Source organism: Leptidea sinapis, chromosome 30 (assembly GCF_905404315.1).
Source record: "Leptidea sinapis chromosome 30, ilLepSina1.1, whole genome shotgun sequence".
NCBI classification, from domain to species: domain Eukaryota; kingdom Metazoa; phylum Arthropoda; class Insecta; order Lepidoptera; family Pieridae; genus Leptidea; species Leptidea sinapis.
This window is the reverse complement of record NC_066294.1, coordinates 9,430,976-9,456,198: the sequence shown is the minus strand read 5'-3', so window position 1 is coordinate 9,456,198 and position 25,223 is coordinate 9,430,976. Positions and strand designations below refer to the sequence as shown.

The 25,223-nt window shown below is 34.9% G+C and overlaps 1 protein-coding gene across 1 annotated transcript in view; it reads left to right on the top strand.

Annotated features, from left to right (window-relative positions):
* The first annotated feature begins 6,301 nt into the window (after positions 1–6,301).
* LOC126973711 (zinc transporter 1) overlaps positions 6,302–25,223 on the top strand; it is a 42,645-nt gene continuing 23,723 nt past the window's right edge. Inside the window, exons 1-2 of the mRNA XM_050821040.1 lie at positions 6,302–6,454; positions 16,280–16,484. Of these exons, the coding sequence (XP_050676997.1) occupies positions 16,296–16,484 (189 nt within the window). The 5' untranslated portion in view covers positions 6,302–6,454; positions 16,280–16,295. The remainder of the gene's footprint in view (positions 6,455–16,279; positions 16,485–25,223) is intronic.

The following is a 25,223-nucleotide window of genomic DNA, read 5'->3' as shown; positions in this document are numbered from 1 at the left end:
AAGGAACAGATAGTTCAGCAGCTAATTTGATCAAAAACACAGGTGGAATACCATCTGGGCCCGCACCCTTCGCTTTGTCTAGTGCTATTACAGCTTTTTCGATTTGGTTGTGAGTGATATGTACAGTACGCAGAACGTTATTGCTCTCACAAATAACATTTTCATCGTTCAAACGTTTTAGTGAAGGCCTTGTATAAGCCGATGAGAAATGAAAAGCAAATAAATTTGAAATGGTATTAATTTTATCTGAACTTTCATGACCATAAGACATTTCTGCCGGGTAGTTACTTTTACTTTTACTCCAGAAATATTTTGGGTTACATGTAATTTGAGCTTCGACAAAGGAAATATATGATAGCAATTTTTTATTAACATGTCGCATCGCCTTTTCAATATTTTGTATTGTTTGGTTATTTACTAAATTATAATGACAAAGGTAACAATAACAATAAATATTGAAAGTAAATTTTTTCATTAACATTTAGAAAGTAAAAAACATTTAGAACAAAGCAACGTAATCATAATCACGTGATCGATGCGATCTCAACACCTCATGTTATCTTGCAACATCAGAAGTAGTTCAGTAACATTATTTTTATTCATGCCTGCTCCGACGACGCTTTGTATAATGAATGGATCACCTGACGTACTTATCTATGAAGTCTATAATTATTGCAATAAAATTGTTGAATCCAAATGGTGGACTGTGACTTTTTTTCATGTTCTTCTCGTGGGCCTTTCGAAATCAAAGAGATTAATTAAATGCAAAGTGTCATGTATTTTTAAAAGTGCTTGGTATAAATTAGCCTTTATAAATAAACATTATTTGGGTTAGAGTTTTTAGTTTGCAGGCCGATATTTTCCACGCCTGTGTCAAGATACAATAACATCGCGCGGTTTTTTTTATCTGAATGAGAGTACCTTAATACAACCTAATATATTACACAAGTCGGTTGAAATTATATACAATAAATGATACAAACGGAACTAAATGTACAGTACATAGAGTCATAGGTGGATTATCCCTAAGGCAAACTACATGTCAAAAATCGCGAAATTAGAAAAAACTGTGCAAATTAGTATGCATCTCCTTAATATATAATATTAAATATACTTGAATTCTATACGAAAAACTTGAATTCTATAGAGCTGAATAGCAAAAACTACTGAATTGATTGTGGTGAAACTTGGCATATAAATAGCTGGAGATCCAGATTTATACATTATATTCTTCACATGCCTCCCCTTTACTGGAGGTCATCAGTTAGCTTTTTTAAACTTCTCCTTGTCCATAGCTAGGAGGAGTAGTTCTGTCTTGATGCCAGTCCACTCCCTTATATTTCTGAGCCAACCTCTTTCTTTTCCTAGCAATTTTCTCCATCAAAATAGTTTGGAGCAGGCGTTACCTATCGTTGCGTAGTATACGACCGAGGTACGAGATTTTACGCTGCTTGATAGTTCTCACTAACTCGATGTTCTTCTGCATTCGGACAAGGACCTCTGCGTTAGACGAGTTAGCGATAGGAAAAGTTGTGGAATTTCACGTAATATGACATCAAGTTAATTTAATATCATTATCATCATCAGCCGCAAGACGTCCACTGCTGGATAAAGGTCTCTCCCAAAGATTTCCACGACAATCCGTCCTACGCAGCCCTGCATCCAACGTACTCTGGCGATCTTGACCAGATCGTCGGTCCATCTTGTGGAGGCCTACCAACATTGCGTCTTCCGGTACGTGGTCGCCATTCGAGGACTTTACTGCCCTAACGGCCATCTATCCGTCAAACTATGTGCCCTACCCACTTTCACTTCAGTTTCGTAATCATTTGGGCTATGTTGGCAACTTTGGTTCTCCTCGTTTCTGATTCGACCTCGCAGGGAATCTCCAAGCATAGCCCTCTCCATTGCCCTCTGAGCGACCATGAGCTTTCTCATCAGGCCCATAGTTAGCGACTACGTCTGCGTACCGTAAGTCATCACTGGCAACCCTGCCCTGTGCCACTTCAGTTTCGCAATCATTTGGGCTATGTTGGTAGCTTTGGTTCCCCTACGGATCACCTCATTTCTCATTCGATCTATATTCTACATTTATTTTCTTTATATTATGCATTATATTCAGCAATAACGCAATACAAATTGGTATATATGCACCATTAAGCCAAAGAGACGCTTGCTTAAGGCTCATTTGACTGGGCTGTCAATACTCAGGATAGCTAAATTTACACAACGGAACCATTCCATTTCTTTATAAAAGAAGCTTATCTGCATTAAAAAGTATACGTCATTTACATACGTATTGTAGTATATTTATAGCGTATAAGTGTTGGGACAGTTACGAAGTCACAATGGCTCAAGCGGAAGATCGGCGCTGAGCATGCATAATATGTGTGCCAGCATATGCCGAGCTTGAGCTTATTTGCGGGTAACGATCCTAGTCTTTTTAATAAGTATGGTGTGTTTTATTTTTTAATTTTAATTTAATTAAAGAATTGTTTTATTTTTTGTGATTATTATTAGCTGCAAATAAACTATTTTATTATTATTATTACTATCAATAGGAAAGCTGAAAATATTCAAAGGTATTACGATTTACCCTAAAAACCTAAAGCGCGAATTTTCTTGAAATCATGTACATTGAAAGATTATAGTCTTCTATTGTATTATTTGAGCCGATGTTCTTAGACGGTACATTACTGTACGATATTCAATCCTGCACTTAACACCGACATAATATCTTATCGTGTCCTAATAAAGAGCTATATTAAACTGCCACTTATAAATTTTGTTATCGTCAAAAACAATATAATTGACTTGTAATCAGATTAAGGCTGCCACTAACACGTGTTTCAAACTTATATCATTAATTATATTGCCCTTGTTATCAGTTCGACATGAAATGTGTTTAAAAAGGATATTGTACCAGTGGGATTCTTCTATGCACAGGATGCCGGCTAGATTATGGGTACCACAACGGCGCCTATTTCTGCTGAGAAGCAGTAATGTGTAAACATTATTGTGTTTTGGTCTGAAGGGCGCCGTAGCTTGTGAAATTACTGGGCAAATGAGACTTAACATCTTCTGTCTCAAGGTGTTAATAACAATTTAACAGGTTAAAAAATTACAATAATCGTAACTGGAATTAGATTAATTAATTAGATTTTATAAAAATACGCAATTATTTTTATACTTTTAAGTGCATATTATATCTATTGTTTTTGAAGTCGGTTGTTTTTTGTTAATTTTTTTTTTTGTTTGTTAAAATTTTGCTCAATTGTAAAAAAAATCTCATTCGTAAACAAAATTTTTCTTTGACCTCCCTTTGCGTACCGCTTCAGTAAATGTTACGATTTTACCACCCTGTTCTTTTTTAAATTATAAGTTAGGAAATGACCAGTAGTTACGTCTCATATAGGCTGCAAGTCCTAAGTCATATTTTAAAATACGCGACATGGTTCTAGGTGCTATCTTCATCGCCCGAGATAAAATCTTTTGCTTTAGGGCAGGATTTCTTCGAATTCTTTCCCTTATTGCTTTGACCACCTTTTTCGTACGAACACTACGTAGATGGCCAGATCTTTTTCTTACACATACAGAAGAGGTCTCATTGTACCTATTTATAGCCCGGTACACAAACATTTTACTTATACGAAGCGTATCGAGAGACCTCAATAGAAAACTCAATGAACAATAATATAAAAATGACAGATTCCAAATTTAAATGTCATATTTTGTTTATTTTTAATTGTAACAATATTTATGGCCAGAGTAAGTAGATATATGTTCTCGTGACTTGATACCAATATACATCACAAAACTAAAATTTATGAACGATGTGGGACTCGAACCCGCGACCTCTCACGTTCCGTGTGAGCGCTCTTTCCAACTGAGCCAACCGTTCAAGTTACGTATCGTTGATAAAATCTTGTATGCTTAGTTCAACTCTCAGGTTGTGGCTTCATCTACAGGATCTACTTTACAGCTGATAACCTGCTGAACCCCAATATTTGCATATTGGGAAATTGACTTGAGATGTCGGCATCAAATCTAAACAATTCGTTTTTTTTTAAAGGTAACCCCTCACTTCTGAGATTAATAACACAAATAAAACTGAAAACAAAATTTTATGAACGATGCAGGACTCGGACCCGCGACCGGAGTTTCGTATTCTTACAATTCACTTTGCTTTTTAACCGACTTCAAAAAGGAGGATTCAATTCGATCGATATTTTTTTTAATGTATGTACAACGATTATTCTGAGATTTATGATCCGATTTACGTAATTCTTGTAAATGCCATTTGGTCCCATAAAAAATTTACATAGTTTGGCCCAGTAGTTTTCACTTAGTGAACATTTATATGAAAATTTTTGTCTACCTGGATACCATATTTGTTATCTGTGTACGGACACTAAAACGTAAAAAATAAAAAATAAACTAACTACGTTTAAAAAAACCGACTTCAAAAACTGAAAAGTATCAAATAAGTAACTAAAAAGATAATTTGTGTAAGAGTGTGTCAATATTATATATAAATATCCGGACAACCAAGCCTTGCTCGGATTTTTAAGAATGTACAAACTTGAATTTAAAAAAAAAACTAATAGGACATCTGGATTCGAACCGGGGTCTTCTGCTTTCTGGATCACCCAATGTCCCATCTGAGCTACTATAGTCTTGTATATAGTGTCGAAATTTACCTTTGTATTCTAAAGTTATTGTAGCTGTTTCTCATTAAAACGGATAAAACTACATTATTTTAAATTGAAACCTAGCTAGATCGATTTATCGCCCCCGAAACCCTCTATATACTAAATTTTATGAAAATCGTTGGAGCCGATTCCGAGATTTCAATTATATATATATATATATATATACACAAGAATTGCTCATTTAAAGATATAAGATACAAGCTGATTCGACAGACGTTGTTCTGTTCATAATTAAAAAAAACTCTTGAGGGTGAATTTTCGTAAAATCTTAGCTGACCTCTAGTTGGCAGAAGGAATATTTCTAGCAAATTTCAAGTCTCGACGCCTTATGGTGCCAGAGATATCGTGATGAGTCAATACATAGGTGGTAATGTGTAATATATATAGAATGTATATTAGAACAAGCAATGAATTAATAGTAGTAAAACCTAATTCTGTCTGAGCCGGCGCGCTCCGTCGGTCACTAAAATACACATTGATCGACCATGACCCTAAAAATATCGAGGTGTTTTCCTGAACGATGTATTATTTGTTACTATTTCTCTGTATATCTAACAACTATTTCGATTGCCTCTTGTGTCAGTAAGAAAATAATAGAAAGTAAACAAGTTTTTTTTTTTTTTTTGAGAGGAGGAAATACTGTTACGTATTTACGCCCCGGAACGGGGCGTAATATGTCGGACTCGAGTGTCCGCGTAAGCGGACGCCCCATACCGACTAAAACCTCCTCTGTGCTGTTAGCAGCCCTGGCTTTCACAGCGAAGTAGGACGTGGGCCGTGGAGGCCGCAAAGACTACGCAACAACAGTCGCGTCTCCTAAGGAGACTCGAACCTCAGACCGGCTGTGTGCTTGTGGGAAGGAGAGAGGAAAGTAAACAAGAAAATCGTTTTCTGTTGAATGCTTTGCCTATTTTATCAAAATAAGGGATGAGACGAGCAGGACGTTCAGTTGGTGGTATGTGATACGCCTGCCTGCCCATTACAATGCAGTGCCGCTCCGAATTCTTGAAAAACACAATAATTCTGAGCGGCACGCATTCATGTGGTACCCATAAGCTAGCCGGCATCCTGTGCAAAGCCTGTGTCCTCCCCTCCTCCTCCCACTGGTAAGCCTTTCTGTCTAACTATAGACAAGGTCGACTCTTTTTTTTACTTGCAAATATTTGTAAAATACTAATGACGCTTTCTATTGGATACAGAGTTGTTATACAGCTTTAGTTGTAGACTTTGTCACTTTTAAATATATATTTGCAATATCACGAGAATTTGATTTACTTAATTTGATGATGCAGATCTACTTGATAATTGTCTAAGATGAGGCAGTCTTTGGATTACTGAGCTAATGTTATGAATATATTGAGCGAACTGTATAGTTTATTTATAGTTTCCACCTACGATACACATTGCATGGTTGTAGGTACACGTGTTGCATTTGGCACGCCCGAGAGGGGGCTTTGACCTACAATATCATCTAATAAAACAGTAGATAGCAAACATCAGATGCACGTACAACAAACATCAAACCCGATTGTTTTCTTATCATAAGAGTTTCGATAACAAAGTCTGCGCCAGCGCAGTTCACGCGGCGACAGTCGCCGGTTAGGTTGTGTCGTCTAACGGTCGTGCCGGGTTTACAAAACAAACAATTAACCGTCGACCGGTGTTTAGTAAACTGTGTCCCGTTTGCTTTTACTTCAAAGTTTAATCGTGTTGTTAAACAGTGGTTTAGTACTACCAAAAAGGTAAATATAGATTTAACTACAGTTGAATTCTCAGTGTAATGTTTATAGCGCGATATTTGATGTACAATAGGATAGTTTTTGATTATTTTTATCGTTTGTGCTTGTATATCTAGGTGAATGAGATGATAAGATGATCTTGGGCAGCCATGCATAACCGGCACCTTAGATTTCATTTCTCCCTTACTTGGTAAGCCACTCTCATATTGGCACTTTCTTTTGCACTAGCAAGTTAAGTATCATAGTTAACTTACTTTCTTTGCGTTTTGTATACTATGTAATAATTCGTGTATTATTTTTTCAATATTATAAAGTAAGTACATATATTTTATTCGATACTAGTTTCAATAATATTATTAATATTTTATTATTTTATGTTAAATATAATATAATATTGACACACTTTGACACAATTCATCTTGCCTCAAACTAGGCATAGCCTCTCCTATGGGTACAAGACAACGATATATTCAATACAATTTACTTACTTAAACGTACATATAAACATCTAAGACTCGGAAACAATCATCTATATTCATCATATAAATGTTTGTACCTACCGGGTGTCAAACCTGGGACTTTTAGCGCAGTAGGCAGGGTCACTAACCACTGAGCTATATGGTCTTACTTTTAGTAGTTTCTACACTCGCTACATAACACATTTATATTTTGTACAAATATATACATAATCGCAAATAAATATTAATTGCCTTGTTAGATAATTTATCATTTAAATTAGTGAATGTAGGACCAATCCACGGCCAACCCTTTATCGCCACTTATAAAAACTTTTAGTAAACATTTTTTTTTAAATGGATGCATCGGTAGAGTGAACGAGAGGCACAAACGCTACAAATAGTGTTCATCATTTATTTATTTCGCGTTCAGAGTTTTTGTGACTTAATAATAATATTACATAAACTAATATTATAATCAGAAAAGTTTTTAAGGTATGGATAATATAGATAATACATAAAGCAAAAAAATCATAAAAAATCACTTTTTGCTGTATATTGTGATTTTGATTGCTACAACATTATCAGCAATATGTGCTGTTGCAATGTATTGTATTTTCAAGAAATATAAAAGAAATCCTATGAAAATGGAAAAAATGTCATTATTAGGCATTCGCTGCGAAAACGATTCAAAAACAATATTTTATGTTATTAAAGTGATAAACCTCACTTCTAGGATAAATACACAAATAAAATTTGAAAAACAAAATTTTATGAACGATGCGGGATTCGAACCCACGACCTCCGGCGTTCCGTGCCGGTGCTCTAACCGTTCGAGTACCGCCTCGTTATAAAGTTCTGTTTGCTTTGTTCAACTCTCAGGTATATGCAAATATTGGGGTTGAGCAGGTTATCAACTGTAAAGTGGATCCTGTAGATGAAGCCACAACCTGAGAGTTGTACAAAGCAAATAGAATTTTATTACGAGGCCGTACTCGAACGGTTAGCTCAGTTGGTCGTGAGTTCGAATCCCACATCGTTCATAAAATTTTGTTTTTCAAATTTTATTTGTCAAATTTTGCCAAAGCGTGGACTCGTGTTGTATAAAATGTTTAGTATAGTTGAAATTAAATAATATTTTATACTTACGTAATGAAATACTTATGAAACTATCGGCATGATATTCATATATTGGTTATAGGAATAAGTAGTTGACGTTTTATTTTATCTACACCCATGTCTACCCAAGTCCTCTATTAAAGATTCTCAAAACAGTTAGCTTATTGCCTACATTAAAACACCCAATAACTATTACATAATCGAAATGAGTGTTCCGTTTTATAATCTTTTGAAGTCTTTAAGCTTAGGTTTTTCTTTAATCCGTTTTCATAATAAAACTCCTTTGGATAATATTATGGTTACGACGACTGGCTTTTTTATTGTTAGCAGTAAGCTGTTTCAGAATATTTTATAGAGGATTCATATTATGGGTGTAGATAAAGACTTGTATGCAACTATTGATAATAAATTATTAAAACGCCGAGTGTAGAGGCGAAGCCGAGCTAACCCACATTCGTGTTTTAATACCCCTTATTACTTATCAGTTGCATAAATAACTATTAAATTATCAAAAAAAAATATATTAAATAACAAAAAATACAATAACCCAATGAAGTGGTGCAGTCAATATGTCTTTCAAGGCAAATATCAATATAAATTATTATTAAAACAGAAACGCTCGTTTTGTTTGGTAAATAAATATAAGCGTATATTTCTCAGTACACAAGATTGTTTGTAAACGATAACAAAAATCAACAGTAGCTGGCAGATAGTGAGTAATACTTAAATGCATTACCAATCTTATTAAACACTTACAGAATATTCGACATATAAGCAGGTTTGACCAAGATGACGTCCAGATGGTGTCAAAAGAAGCAGACTACTTCAACGGATACTTGTTGAAGATTACTTAAAGATGCCAAACATTTTATAGGACTCGATATCTAGTGAATTGATTATTCAAAGCAGAAGACGCGAATTACAAAATCAGACAAATTGCACCGAAAATAATATATTTTTTTAAATAGATCATAATATTACTGTAAGTTGCAGCTCTCAGTATAAGCTATTTACAGTTGATTTAGGTGATCTCAAACATCAAACACTTCCAATCTTTTTTAACAATACAATCTTAGATTAAGAATTGCTGCTAAGTCTCCGCTGCGCTCCAAATAGATACCGGAGGCTTAGTCGCAAAGTGCGGCAACAAATACAACACCGAAGTGGGCGTACTCGAGCCAGTCTTGAACAATATGTGGCGTTGACGTGCCAAATATTCTGTTTAACTTTGCTAATAATTGAAACTAAAATGCCGGGTTGCGTAGTAACACTTTGTAAAAATAATACTACAAGAAATAATAAAAACACTGGGATCACATATCATCAGTAAGTATTTTGTATATTTCAATGAAAAATAATACGAAGCGTATGTTACAAAATTTTAAAGATGCAAATGGCATCATCAAATCATCCTCTTGTCAAGAGTCCACGCACACAAACAAGTATCTAATAGTTGTAATTAAAAAGCTATTGTTCTTAGGAAGTGCGGTAACTAGTTGGAGCGGAAACCAATCCTTAATCTAAGTACAATTAATTTTGACATTTTAATATTATATGAAAATGACATAACATTCCATTCCCGTTCCTATAATTTCTTGCGAAGTAGCAATAATCGAAATTATAGGAACTCTAAATCTCCAGTTATTTTTGTTGCAACATTTGGCAAACAGCGTATTAAAAAGGCTTATGATAAATATACCCTAGTATCCTCTTCCATTAATAAAAAAAAAATCAAATAGCACAAGTGCACCGTTATTTAACGGGCTTGTGCTGCAACCACATGTAGCTACGTTTGGCTGTTGTAGGTACTCCCTCTCAACACCTATTCAAGTTTGGTGGTAGTTAGTAACCTAAGGGATATTCCAGTTGAGAATATACTCCGACCTCTTGACCTATTTCTGATGTCCATGGATCGCTGCATTTCACTTTCTATTAGGCAAACCCCTTGCACGTTTCCTGCCACAAATATACACTGCACATAATAATTGCACATATAGTTCGTACCACTGCTACTATTCCTAATCATGATCATCATCAGCCGGAAGACGTCCACTGGTGGACAAAGGCCTTCCCCAAAGATTTCCACGACGATCGGTTCTGCGCTGCCCTAAGGTTGATAAGGGCAGCCCTTATCCAAAGTATTTTGGTGATCTTGACCAGATCTTCGGTCCATCTTGTCGGCCTACCAACACTGCGTCTTCTGTTACGTGGTCGTCATTCGAGGACTTTGCTGCCTCAACGGCCATCTTTCCATCGAACTATGAGCCCTGCCCACTGCCACTTCAGTTTCGCAAAAATTTGGGCTATGTCGATGACTTTGGTTCTTCTACGGATTTCTCTCTTCTGATTCGATCTCGCAGAAAAACTCCAAGCAAAGCCCTCTCCATTGCCCTCCGAACGACCAGTAGCTTTCTCTATTCCTATTACTACTTACTAATTATTCCAATACTGCAAAATTAAAACACTTTTTCTATCCTAAAATTTTCATCCTGACTCAAGAATCTATTCCATTGAATGTCAAATAGACAGTTTATTTTTAAGATAAACATCTCTTCAGATGTATAAAAATTGATGAGAGACAATATAAAAATGTTGAAATTTACTAAAATGTGGTGTGGGAGTTTTACAACGCTTTAAAAATCTAGAACCGACACAATGACCTAGTTATCTTGTTTACAGACATTGTAGAATTCCTTCAACAGTCGGAACTATTTATATTGTGTGAATATGTTTAAATTATACATTGACTTATTTTATGCTAACAAAATTGGATCATATAAAGACCAAAATGATTTTTTTTTATGAAGATAAGGGACGCGACGAGCAGGACGTTCAGCTGATGGTAATTGATACGCCCGCTCTAACAATGCAGTGCTGCTCAGGATTATTTAAAAACCCAAAAATTCTGAGCGGCACCACAACCTGCGCTCGTCACCTTCAGACATAAGTTGTCAAATCTCATTTGCCCAGTAATTTCACTTGCTACGGTGCGCTTCAGACTGAAACACAATAATGCCTACACATTACTGCTCCACGGCAGAAATAGGCGCGGTTGTAGTACCCATAATCTAGCCGGCATCCGGTGCAAAGGAGCCTCCAACAAATGATAAATGTGTTTTAATAATTTCTCTATCTGTCTGCTACTATTTCAAATAGAAGATAGATTTTAATGAAATTGATTATTCACAAATTTCAAGAGTTCACGAAGGATATATTTTATCCAAAAATTTTGAGAGCTCCCTGGGGAGCGCTATAAAATCGAATTTTTATACCAATCAACTAAAACATTACATATAATAAAACAAATATGGATAAAACTATTTGAACGCGCTTTCTACTAATTAAAAGTAAGTAATAATATTAAATAAATATTGACACACTTACACAAATTATCTTGCCCCAAACTAAGCATAGTCTGTACTGTGGGTACAAAACAACGATATATTTAATACAATATACTTACATACATAAATTTAAGTTAACATTCATGACTTGGAAACAAACATCCATATTCATCATATACATGTTTGCACCTACCGGGATTCGAACCCGGGACCTCTAGCTCAGTAGGCAGGGTCACTAACCACTGAGCTAGGGGTCGTATAATTTAATGTGACATGCTTTTCTTTAGCATTTGGCGTTTTTTTCCATAATAATCACTTGACAAACTAGAGTTAAGTTTTTCACTTGCATAAAGCTTAACTCGTGAGGAGTAAATTATAAAATTGGAGGAAATAAATAATATTCCAAATACCACACGAACAGAGCAGGCAATGTCGCAGGCGCCCTCTCGTTGACAATAAAGTGAACACCACACCCGTTCCCTGATTGCTGATATCAAATACGTAACTTTTCAATTCTTTATTAAATCATCTATTCAAATGATTTGAGTATTCTTTAGTGTTAATTCCGCCAGTATTTGTCATTAAACAAATCGACACGGGGCATCCTCAGGACGTGTTGTCTCGCCAAAATCTGGCGCGAGACAAATCATTTATCTCACTTCTGGGACTTTAAATACCAAAATCTATCGACAATGAAATCCACAACTCCACAGTTGAACAAATATACCAGAATTTATGTATGCTAATTTTTGTGCGTCTTTTGATTAGGTAAGTGGTCAAAGCTCCGGGGCGTATACCGAAAGGAGCGTGTTTAAACCCGCATCGTAAATTAAATTTGTATGTAATTTATCAATCGTTGGTTCACTCTGGATTTTCTATGGAAGTCCTGCCCGCTCTCAACGGCCGGAGATTGCCAATAATCCGCCTGAGTGCTGTGTTCCTTCATTGCAAAGGTTACTACGCACTTAACGAGAAATTTAAGAAAAGTTTATATTTTACTTTTAATATAAATTACCTTAGATAGGTTTAGATAGACCCACTTATTGCTAGACAACCGATGAAAACAGGCCAGGTTTATTACTGTAGTGTGTGTGACAAGCTGTGCGAGCATTACTAAAATTAGAGGTTAACAGTTAACCTCAATTTTTTTCGAGCCTGAGCGGTCGCTCCATTCCCAATCTGTGGTATCACTAAGAACGTCATTTATGTTATAGTCACCTTTACTACGAGTACGCAAACGTTTTTTAACAAGTCTTTTCTATTTCGTAATACATATGTTTTCAACATTATCTGGGATCTTGTTGTAAAAACATATACATCGCCCCACAAAAGACTTACTAACTCGACTAGCTGAGTAGTAGGCATTATAAGTTTTTCTGTTCCTGGTGTTAACATTATAGATATGACAGTCTCTAGCAAATTCACCTACGTACATTAATAACATTATCCAGAATATATTGTGAACAGAATATATATCAAGAACTAGCTGACCCGGCAAACGTTGTTTTGCCATATAAAGTATAATTCACGCGATAGTTTTATAAGTAATAAAATATTGCCTATATTACAGCCTGTACATCATTTTGTTCTATTGTCAATAGTTTTTGTAGCGCACGCAAAAATAGGTTTTCGATTTTACACCTTGTGTTACAAAATAGCAATTTTATTACGGATCCCTAATTTTGAAAAAAAAAAGAAACATGGCCTATAGCCTTCCTCGATAAATGGACTACCCAACACTGAAAGAATCATTCAAATCGGACCAGTAGTACCAGAGATTAGCGCGTTCAAACAAACAAACAAACAAACACTGCAGCTTTATAATATTAGTATCTAAGATATACACACCAGAGGAACTGCAAGAGACTTGTCACCTATAACATAAGTGTATGCGATTTTGAACTTGCTCCTGTCATAAATCAGTCAACCCTATTCATAGTATTTTTTTTTTATTCTTATCATCAATAGGTTAGTATGCAGTGATGAGGCAAGCGCCCATAATCCCACATCCGCAGAACCAGGGACCAAGAGAGACGTTGTTGAAAAAAAAATCCAAATGAAACTATTCTGTATAAAGTTATGCCTGGTCATACATTGCAAGCAGTGAGTGAACAATCATCCACTGTTTTCCTACCCTTAGGGGTGGAATTTTATTCCAATATTAATGGGGACAACTTCGAGGTATCTCCTTTCCAACAAAAAAAGAATTATCAAAATCGGTTCATAATCGACGAAGTTATTCTCGAACACACATAAAAGACAGTCGAATTGAAAAAAAACCTCAATTTTTTCGTCGATTAAAAACGAATTAAATTATTTATATATTTGTTATGGAAGGCTTCATATAACGCTGTCTCACGTAAAATAAAGTAGAATATATACATTCAAAACTTAGATTGAAAAGCATAACACTAATGTAATTAAATTATTCAAAATTTGTGCAAATAAATTCTAAAGCCGTCATCGTCCTTAAAAGGAATATCGAATTCGGCAACACACCCTACATGTAATGAACGCGACCAACGTTTTGATGAAATTGCATTATTCAATCAATTTATTGCATAATTTGTTCTAGATTGGTTACAAATGGTATCTTTTCTTTCGGAACAACAGTCGGTAATCACCAAGTTTACACAACTGGACAGACTAACGTCATCTTGACTATGTTCAAATAGAATCACGGACCTCTAGTCTACTATATACAACTGGACTGGCGGCTGTCAAAGTGCTTTTGTGCCTGTTTAATATTCGCCATTGTGTCGCTGTTGGCCATGTAGCGAGAGTCTGCGGTACTAAAACTAGTGATGACAACCTCAGCAAACATCGATAGATGGTGGGAAACTATTTACAAAAAAATAATTGTTTACTTTATTACGTTGATTCTTGAAGTATAAATAACACTGAAAACGAACGAAATTGATTCAAAATGCAATAATACTTCAGAGTCACGGACGAGTAAAATAAGACGGACGGATAGGACGGAGTTCTTCTTATTTTACTCGTCCGTCACCTTACATAACAGTGAGGCACCAAAAAAAGCCGGTAAACGTGTAGGTAAATACATAGACCCACGCATACACTTACACTAATACAAGCCGATCGGCCGCCATTATGAGATTTGCCATCGTCTGTGACAGTTTGCGTCGCAATAAAATATTTTAAAAATGCCGTCGTACGTTGTCAAAAAGTTTAAAAACAATACTATAAAAGTATTTGTGGATATATGACTATTTCAGGGAGAAAAAATTGTGTATCTGGTATACCCCGTAACCGCACACACACTAGCATAAAAGTAAAACTCTGGACGTTCGCGAGTGGCGCTTCAAATAGGCACAAAAAATTTGCTGTCAAAAATATCACAGCCTGTCCAGTGGTATTTATACAAGTCAGTGAATAGAATCCAATAACATAGATCATTTATACGTCTAGATAGACTATAACAGCTGTGAAAACGTTGAAAAATATTATGTTTAGTACTAACCTATATGTAGAGTAGTTCACGCACACTAACACAAAGTGTCATACAAACCGCGAGTGTAAGACGTAGCTTGTCGCGCACACTAAACTAATATTCCTGGCCTGTTCTTATCGGTTGTCTAACAGCAAAATACTCTATCTAGACGTATAATATATCTATGTCCTATAATTATTTTGACGTATGATAATAATGATCATTAAATTTTTGTCGGAAATGTAAGTCACTATTCTTAGAACGACAAAAACAAGATCAGCTTTGGTTGCATTGATGATGAAAATATAGGTGTAGTCCAATATTATAGATATACGCTCCTTTAAATGCTACTTTTTATTTTAAAACATCTAATTATATTATTATCTTCTTTTATATATTGAGATTTATATTTATTTATGTCTTATTGAATTATTTATATAAGTATATTATTTATTATATGGCAAGCGCACTGTATCTCCAAAGTTAAACGGGCACCGCTGAAAATCAGTGCTGTTTCATAGCCACGGCCGTGTCACAGATAATCCTGAGTCGGTGACCCATTTCCTGCACTGCACAGGAACTCTCTAATTTTAAATCAATTACAATTTAATTACGTTCTTTTTTGGTATCTTTTGTAATTTTATCTTTTTATATCAAGTGTGTGACTATGAGTGTTTTGTGAAATAAATGTTTTTCTTTCTTTCTTATAATAGATATCTAAATAAGATGTTGCATACAATTAACATAGCCTAACTTATGGATAACCAGCGCCTAAGTAGTGATTAAGTATTATTATTTTGAGTGCCAAGAAATGCACCAACGTGTAACTATGGTGTATTTCATTATATCTAACTGCAAGTAACGAATTTTATAAATGTTTAAAAATGCTAAATACCACCCGCATCACGTTGACGTCTGGCATTCCACAACCGCGCGTTTTTCAAGAAATTTCTTATTTCGCACAGCCACTTTGTGGAATCAGCTACCGTCTGCTGTTTTCCCGAACCGATATGACTTAGGGACCTTCAAGATATAGGTACATACTCGCAACATTATCTCATCTCTAGAAACCTGCTGTTGCGGATGTCCATGGGCGGTTGCCTCGCCACTCCCCATCCCGCTCATCTTGCCCGTTTCATCATCAGCCGGAAGACGTCCACTGCTGGACAAAGGCCTCCCCCAAAGATATCCACTACGAGCGGCCCTGCGCTGCCCTCATCCAACGTATTCCGGCGACCTTGATCAGATCGTTGGTCCATCTTGTGGACCAACACTGCGTCTTCCGATACGTGGTCGCCTTTCGAGGACTTTACTGCCCCAACGACCATCTGTCCGTCAAACTATGTGCCCTTTTGCCCCCTCTTATATAAAAAATACATGAAACTCCAGCAGCACTACTTAGTTGAACAGCCAATGCGTTGGCCGAAATATTTACTTGACTTTATCAACTTTGTTATAGATAAAGAAAGGCAACAATGGCGATGAAAGAGTGGCTGCAATGGCTTCCGCCACCTCGCTCTCTCCTGGCGTTACTCCTGGCGGTGGCCGGCTTCAGCGGGCGACTATTCGCAGCACACGCCACACATTCACCCACACTCCTCGTTGACACCTGTCACTCATTATGTCGGTTGATTGGTCTCATTACCACGCTTGTGGCGTATAAGGTAAATTTATTATTTTTTTGTATTGACAATAAGGGACGAGACGAGCAGGACTTTCACCTGATGGTAATTGATAACAGTGTAGTGCGGTTCAGGATTTTTGAAGAAATCCGAAAACCAAATCAAATCGGCTCAGTAATTTCACTAACTACGGCGCCGTTCAGACCGAAACACAATAATGCTTACATATTACTGCTTCACGGCAGAAAAAAGCGCGGTTGTGGCACCCAAAATCTAGCTGGAATCGTGTGCAAAAGAGCCTCCCAATGGTTAATGCCCAAGGGTGTCGTAAGAGGAGACCCTCTTACGTTACTTTCTTACCTCCCCCTTGGGCCTGTAACTTCCCTTTTCTTTTTATGCCCCGGGGAAGCATAGGGCTAATATTATGAGCTCATTCAATGTAGGGGAACCAGTTGTACCTAGAACATTTTTTTTAGATATTTATTTTTTATTTGACGAACTGTACTCAAACCATTTTGCATATTTTGAAAGATCAATTATTTGAGTATTCACCACCAAAACATCAAAAATGTGTTCATACTTACATGTGTTTTAATAATTAAAGCGAAAAAAGGGATTTATGGCCAAGGTACAACATACCCTATGTATCTAGACCAGTACTATGGTGTACCTAGGACACATTGAGGAATCGGGGGTAATTTATGGAAAATATAACTATTCTTAACTAAAACCGTTTGATTCGTTTAAATAACATATTTAACAAAAAATAACTCACAAATTCTGAACAAAATCAAAATGATATTCATAGTATCTTTTTTCTAATGAAACAAAATATTTTATAGTTTGTTAGGAATATTATATTAGGTGAATGTGAATTAATTTTATAAAATATTCTCTTGGCCAAAATACAACATCTAAATGTACCGTGCCCTAGGTACAACTGAATGACAATGACCGAGGTACAACACTACTTCAACTTCAACAAAATGGTGGATTTTAAATAATTTGGGGTTACTCATCTCTCAACGTTAAGTAAACTAGTAAAATAAAAGAACCAATCTATATGTATAAAAGAGATTTCCACGTATATAGTCACTCATCACGATATCTCTGGAACCATTAGAGATAAAGACTTGAAATTTCGTAGGAATATTCTTTTCACCGAGTAGAGGCCAGCTAAGAACGGATTTTACGAAATTCCAAGTGTTTTATTTAGTATGAACAGAACAACATCTGTCGGGTCAGCTAGTGGCATATAAAAGATCAGCGACTTTTATAAAACGTTTAGAATAATCAGTCCTCAAAGCATATTTAAAATACTACTCTTTACTGCCCCAAAAAACTTTTTAACGTCGATAGCACCAAACACCGGCCTAATGGAGGTAAGTGACTACTTTCAAATTGAAAAGTCAGTAGTGACGTACAGAATACACTAGAGTTATACACTAGACAATAGAATTTGATATTGCGGGAATTTTTGGAACTAGCCTAATGGCCTAGGTACATGTAGTGCCAAGGTTCAACAGGTTCCCCTATACTATTACTAACTAAAACCTCTTCATTGTGTATGGTGTAAAGGCACTCTTTTCACAAAATATTCCTTAGTTACTCCTTAATAGTTAACACACAACTAAACCATCAGTTTTGAGTTTGATATTACCCACATTATACACTGGGTTGCTGGGTCATTGAAAAGCTTCTATCGAGCATAAGCATAAGCTGGATTATTCTGCTTGTTAAAAAGTTGCTTACACCAAGCCCAATATTAGCTCCAACAGACTGGTTGAATTTTCGGGGGTCCAGTGCTCTGTAAACGGCTAAATCACATGGCGGTGTGTAGAGACGTCGTTTCATTGTATTTTCTTCGGCATTTATCACAAGGAGTATTCCAAAGATCTGATTGATGAGATTCCTGCTGCCGAATTCGACTTTAGCACGACACGCCAAAACTTAGGATATAATTCCCACCATCTGGATGTGTGGCGTTCCTCCACAGTGCGGTCTGCAAAGAACTTTCTTCAACGTTTAATAAAACTGTGCAATGAGCTTCCATGTACGTTGTTTCCGGGATGATACGACAAGAATGCTTAATGGGATCAATTCAATGATGGATGGACTTCCCTAGTTTCTGAAATACTAGAGCAATGAAATTGTATACTGAATTCAATTATTTTTTAATATTCCTTTTTTGTTTGTAATTTTTCCTTTTTGTGTCGTCTAATTAGTGTAAGTGGCACTGCCGTGCTATTTGGACAATAAATAGATAAATGGATACCTTCAAAAAAAGCGCGTACACCTTCCGTAAATGTGGGCAACGCTCCTGTGATTTCTGTGGTGTTGCATGAGAATGTGGACGGCGGTGATCACTTAACACCAGGTGACCCGTACGCTCGTTTGTTCTCCTTTACCATAAAAAATGGTAATCCGGACTAATATTAACCGAACGTTAACGTTTAAGCTAAATATTCCGATCAATTAATGATTTTTTTTTACATGTGATTTAAAAAAAAGTACAACAATCATCCGACGTTTTAAATCATTACACTTTAATATTTTTTATAGAATGGCTAGTTATATTAGTTTAGATAAAAACGGTTATAACTAGAGTTATTTTTCGGTATTCAAAGTCAGTTCAGATCTTAACAAGCAATAAATTCATCACGCTTCCGTTATCGTGTAACACACGATTAAATTTAAACTTAATAACGCCGCTCTACTGTTTTATTAGCCGCTTATCGCACTCTGTGTCCATAATAACTCAACATCTAGAAAGTCACGTTTTTGTTTATATTTTTCTCGTTTATTCTCGTTGCAACAAGAAATCTAAATAGTTTTTCGTGTTTTTGCTATACAACACTCTACTAAAAGCCTGGTACGAGTATTCGACACTTAAGGCCGCTGTTAATACCCGAACTGGTTATACTTTTGAAGTTATACTTCTCTAGGCGCGTTATGAAAAAATGATCAGAATAAAATTTTGAGTTTGAAGTTTGTTCCTAAAATTTTCTGACGTTTGCGTCATTCGTTATTTTTTGGTTTCTTCGTCCATTATAAGACAGGCAAAGGGTTCAAGCCCATACAGCCGTATTCATTACTTAATAATTAATTGTCAAATAATCATTTTTGCTTCGTAAAGCCAAAGAAGTATAACTTCTTGCGTGCAAACATTTTTTTTGGAAACAAACGGTATTAACAATAAATATATAATAGAAGTACATTATTAAAACTTGTTAAAAAATATTACAAAAATACACATATAGGTATCAAAGTTGGGAGAGAAGATGCAAAACATAAATGAATTAATAATATTAATAAAAATGGTAGAGAGAGACATAAACAATTAATTGATCTATTTAATAATAATTATAAATAATAAAATAAATCACAGCTAGCATTATATAAATTGTACATAACATTAACTTTAAATTTGAATCTAAATAATAAATAAATCCGAATCTGCATTTCTACGATCTTATTTTCCAAATCCTAAGACATATACTAGGACAGCTCTTTCTATCACATTTATACAAATAACAAGAATTTACCACATACATGGATTATTTCTGTATTCTATAACTAGCTGCCCCGGCAAACGTTGTTTTGCCATATAAAGTATAATTCACGCGATAGTTTTATAAATAATAGCCTATGTGTTATTCTGGTGTGTAAGCTATATTATTGTAAAGTTTCAACAAAATCCATTCAGTAGTTTTTGCCTTAAAGAAGTTCAAACATACATCCAGACATACAAACTTTCACATTTATAATATTATAGTAGGATTAAATATTACTGTAATTTTTTGTATTTTGCTACCATTAATATTAATATTGTTCGTATATCTTACTATACTATACAAAACATAGTTTTGTATTTTTCTTAAATACTAAATACTTTAATTACTTAAATGTTGTCTATGTCCTATTAACTAAACTAATCCAAACTTATCCATTTTCCAACATCAAACTTGTCATTTTCTTCGTTTGATATTTTTACATAATCTTTAAATATATTATATACTTATAAGAGATTTCCACCTATGTATTGACTCATCACGATATCTCTGGAACCATAAGGCGTAGAGACTTGAAATTTGGTAAGAATATTCTTTTACCGAGTAGAGGTCAGCTAAGAACGGTTTTTATGAAATTCCACCTGCAAAGAGTTTTATTTATCAAGAACAGAACAACGTCTGTCGGGTCAGCTAGATTTGCTTGCGATGTAGTTATATGTTTTTTCAAATATGATTTCAAAACAAAAATTTAAAAATGATTCGGCCGAGTATCCTTAATTTGCTCCTAAGAATTGAAGAGTTCTGTTACATTGTCACGGATATCATAATCAGATCCTTCCAAACTCTCACCAAACTCGATTAAAAATCGTTCAATTAAAAAAAGAATTATCAAAATCGGTTCACCCAGTTGAAAGTTCTGAGGTAACAAACATAAAAAAAAACATAACAACAAATTCAAAACCTCCTCCTTTTTTTAAGTCGGCTAAAAATGTGCAAAAGGCATAAAAGACATTTATATTCTCAAAATTGATAAGAATTCGTTTTGATGTAATTTCTAATATACTAGATACTACTACCGCATCGGAAACAAATGGCGCTCTGAGAGAATAGAAGCAGCGCAAGAAACTCTCCCAGCATTTTTCTTTGCGCTCTTTTTAATCAAATATACAATATTGTATTGTCATTTCTATTGCTATAAAATAATCATAATCTAGTTCCAGACTGTCGGATCACTTAGATATTCAGCTGTGGAATAGTAGGATTTACGATAAATACATTTTTGAATAAAACATTTAAATTTATTTATAGATAATGCCTGAATAGTGGCTGGGACTTTATTATAAAAGTGTATACATTTACCCTTAAAACTATTAGGTATGTGTCTTATGAAGCCTACTAGAATTAGTTACAAGCAATCCCTTATTTCTAGTGTCATAATAATGAAAATCACTATTAAGTGCAAAAAGGTAACGATTTTTGTGACCGTATATTAAATAGAACATGAGTGCAAAGAACATTTATTGCGTAATTTATTAGAATTATTAGAAAACGTTTATGTGGTAAAGGTATATGTGGTAAACTGTAGCATGAATGACTTTCTCTTTCTCATTTATGATACCACAGATTAGAATTGGAGCAGATTCCCTAAGCTACATTTTTTTTATGGAATAGGAGGACAAACGAGCGTACGGGTCACCTGGTGTTCAGTGATCACCGCCGCCCACATTCTCTTGCAACACCAGAGGAATCACAAGAGCGTTGCCGGCCTTTAAGGAAGGTGTACGCGCTTTTTTGAAGGTACCCATGTCGTATTGTCCCGGAAACACCGCACATGGAAGCTCATTCCATAGCTTTGTAGTACGAGGGAGAAAGCTCCTTGAAAACCGCACTGTAGAGGACCGCCACACATCCAGATGGTGGGGATGAAATCCTAACTTGTGGCGTGTCGTGCGAAGGTGGAATTCGGCGCCAGGAATCAGAATAATACCTAATCAACATAATAAATAATTTTTATTGTAACAACATTTTACTAAATAAAATATAAGCCCGCAGAGTTTCTTGCATATCTAATCGAATTGGTTCTAGATTCTGATGATCAATAATTGACTTTAAAATTCTATTTTGCATAAAAATATTTAAATTTCAATTTATAAAATGAAATCAACTTTTTATAGAGGCGAAATCTTGCAAAAACTATTAACGGAACTAATCGAGATGGGACATGACCATTAAATGCTAAATCGCATTAAATTTTTGGTAGATGATTAAAGGCTACTTATTTTTGGATACCAATGACCTTTCGCCATTTTTCGTTCGATTTTACTTATTTGTACATTTTTCAAGTAAACCTTTTTTAGGCGCTAGTACGAGGTAACTAGACAACAATGTACCATCTGTACCATCGGGTTTTTGGTTTCTTCGTCCATTCTTAGGACAGGCAAAGGGTTCGAGCCCATACAGCCATATTCGTTAATATTCAATAACAATGTAATATTGATATGTAATAATAATAATCTCATTTTTCTATTTATTATTTTATTTAATGAGTTTAAATTTTAATACGTGCAAGTGGTATTAATGAATTATAAATAGAATTTAAAATGAAAATACTAATGAGTTAAATGAAATGGCGGAATCTCAGTAAAAATAAAAGAGAAAATCAAAAACCTGATTTGACCTGCAAAAAGTGTAAGTGTTTATTTTCGAATAAATAATATCAATATAACGCTTTATCATTCTTTGTAAAATAAATAAAAGCTCGCTTGTTAAAATAATAGAATCATAAGGATTTATTTATTCAAGGAAGAGAATAAAATGCCAACTTTGCTCAAAAGATGAGGTTATATCGTCAGCGTTTCTGAAAAAAAATTAGCAATAATAGCTAACAATGCTTCAGCAATGCGTGAGTGCTGAGTTGGTAACACGGCCTTAATTAATGTTTAAAATTATCTATATATATATATAAATGAATTGCTGTTCGTTAGTCTCGCTAAAACACGAAAACGGCTGGACTGATTTGGCTAATTTTGAAATGCTGCTAAATACAACAAATTTGTTTTTCCTTTGATGTGAGAGAATTTATTGACGCACGGTTTGACAGTTCTGCTGTGAAACAATTTCATTATATCGCAGGGTGCATATATTACAAAGTAATTTTTGATGTTATAATATATTATTGACAAATTCATATAAAAACATTATTTTATTTATTATATACAGAACAACGTCTGTCGGGTCAGCTAGTAATATATATACATATATATTTATTTATTTATTTAATTCAGAGAGATCTCCATATATATTAGTAAATGTATTAGCAACAATATTTATTATGTACTACGTTAGTATTATTAGTGGAATATATTTATAAACCTAGAGCTAACTGTATCCAGTGTTTCTGGAAGGAACAGTCAGCTCTGGCAGCAATCATCTTTAGGATGCTGTTACTGCTAACACGAAGACGCTGCAACATGGAAACCGCTTTTTTGCGCATTATGGCATGATAACCATCCACAGATGCCTCAGCAAACATTCCAGAAGCGCTACAACGCCATGGTAGCCCCAACAGCCTCCTAAACGCATTATTATATGTGACACGTAGAACGCTATAAGCCCCGCGCGAATATGACACCCACAAGCCGCTCGAGTAAAAAGACTGACAGAATGCTTTGAATAATAACGCTTTAACATTATTTGTGCTTCGAGCAAACCTGCGGGCGAGCATATTACTTCTCACTGACAGCACTCTACGCTCCCGCTCTATGTCGTAGTCATCTCTTAAGTCATTCGATATGATGTGACCTGAGTATTTGAACTTATCAAGTATCTTTAGCTTTTTATTTGCGAGAAATAAGCAAGGATAATTTCGTGACTTGTTTTTTGGAGTTCGAAATATCATAACTTCACTCTTCGATGAGTTATATTTTAAGCCGTGAGCCGCTGCATATGTCTCGCAAATGGAAATAAGCTTCCTAAGTCCTCCGATTGAGGGACTATTATATGTAATTATTCCGTATATTATGTAAATTTTAATTATTATTAAGTTTTACTTCAATCGCGCGTAAAGATTACACGCACATACTTTTTTCTGTGTGTGCTCATATAGTTATACACGTGAAAGTCAGAATTTATCACTCAACACATTCATTTGTTATCCGTTTTATCGGTATGCTACTCAAAAGTACAAATTATCAAGTTTTCAACTTCCATCGAATTTGAATCAATTGATTCGATTATTTAAATGATAAAGCTGTAGTAAATAGGTGTAAAACAAATTAAAGTTCGAGTCCAATTAAGGTTCTGTGCAAGTACATCATTAATTGAAGGTATACTTCTTAAGAGGCGAAAAAATTATGAGAGTGAAATTTTAAGATGCGCACGCATCGCTGTAACACAAAAGTCACAGGGTGAAGTTGGTTCCTAAAATTTTCTGACGTTTGCGACATTAATCATTATTTTATATTTATATTACTTATATATTTTTTGGTTTCTTCGTCCATTATTAGGACAGGCAAAGGGTTCAAGCCCATACAGCCGTATTCGTTATTTATTAATTAATTGTCAAAGCCATCTTTGCAAGATTTTTACAATATTGCTCTTTCTACAAACGTAGAATAGCAGGAGCAATAAATGATTTTAAGGGATTTTTTGCTTTGTAATGCCAAAGAAGTATAACTTCTTGCGTGCATACATAAGTGTACACACACTTTTTTTTTTGAGCAACTGAAGCCGTTGCACCTATATGATGAACATTGTCGGCCTTACAAATAAAATTGATATAAAGTTATACTTTATATTAAACCAAGAATATGCAAAATGCTTACAAATAGACATATTGCTTATGATTGATTTATTCGAACATATAACGTTTCCCGCGTTTATTGGCAAGGTCACCGGTTATTCGGAAAACTTCAGGATTATCATTGTATTGACAGTGTTGTCAGCGATATAGTCAACATTATGCGCATATTCTTGGTTTACTCTCAGGGTTCTTCATACCAAGTTTATTTGTGAGGCCCACAAAATTGTTGTACTTCGAGACAGCTTATTCATTTTTTATTGAGTATTTTTGTCTTACGAAATGGCGGTAAATTTAATAAGAAAAGTAAACTTATGACATTCATAAGTGTCATTCTGTGAGCTACATGATTTTGATTTGATTTGATTTATTTCTTCATTTTTTCTTCTTATTTCATTGAAGAGATCACATGATCAATAATTTATAAATAAGTCTATTAATGATTACTTGACAAATACACTAAAAATCTAA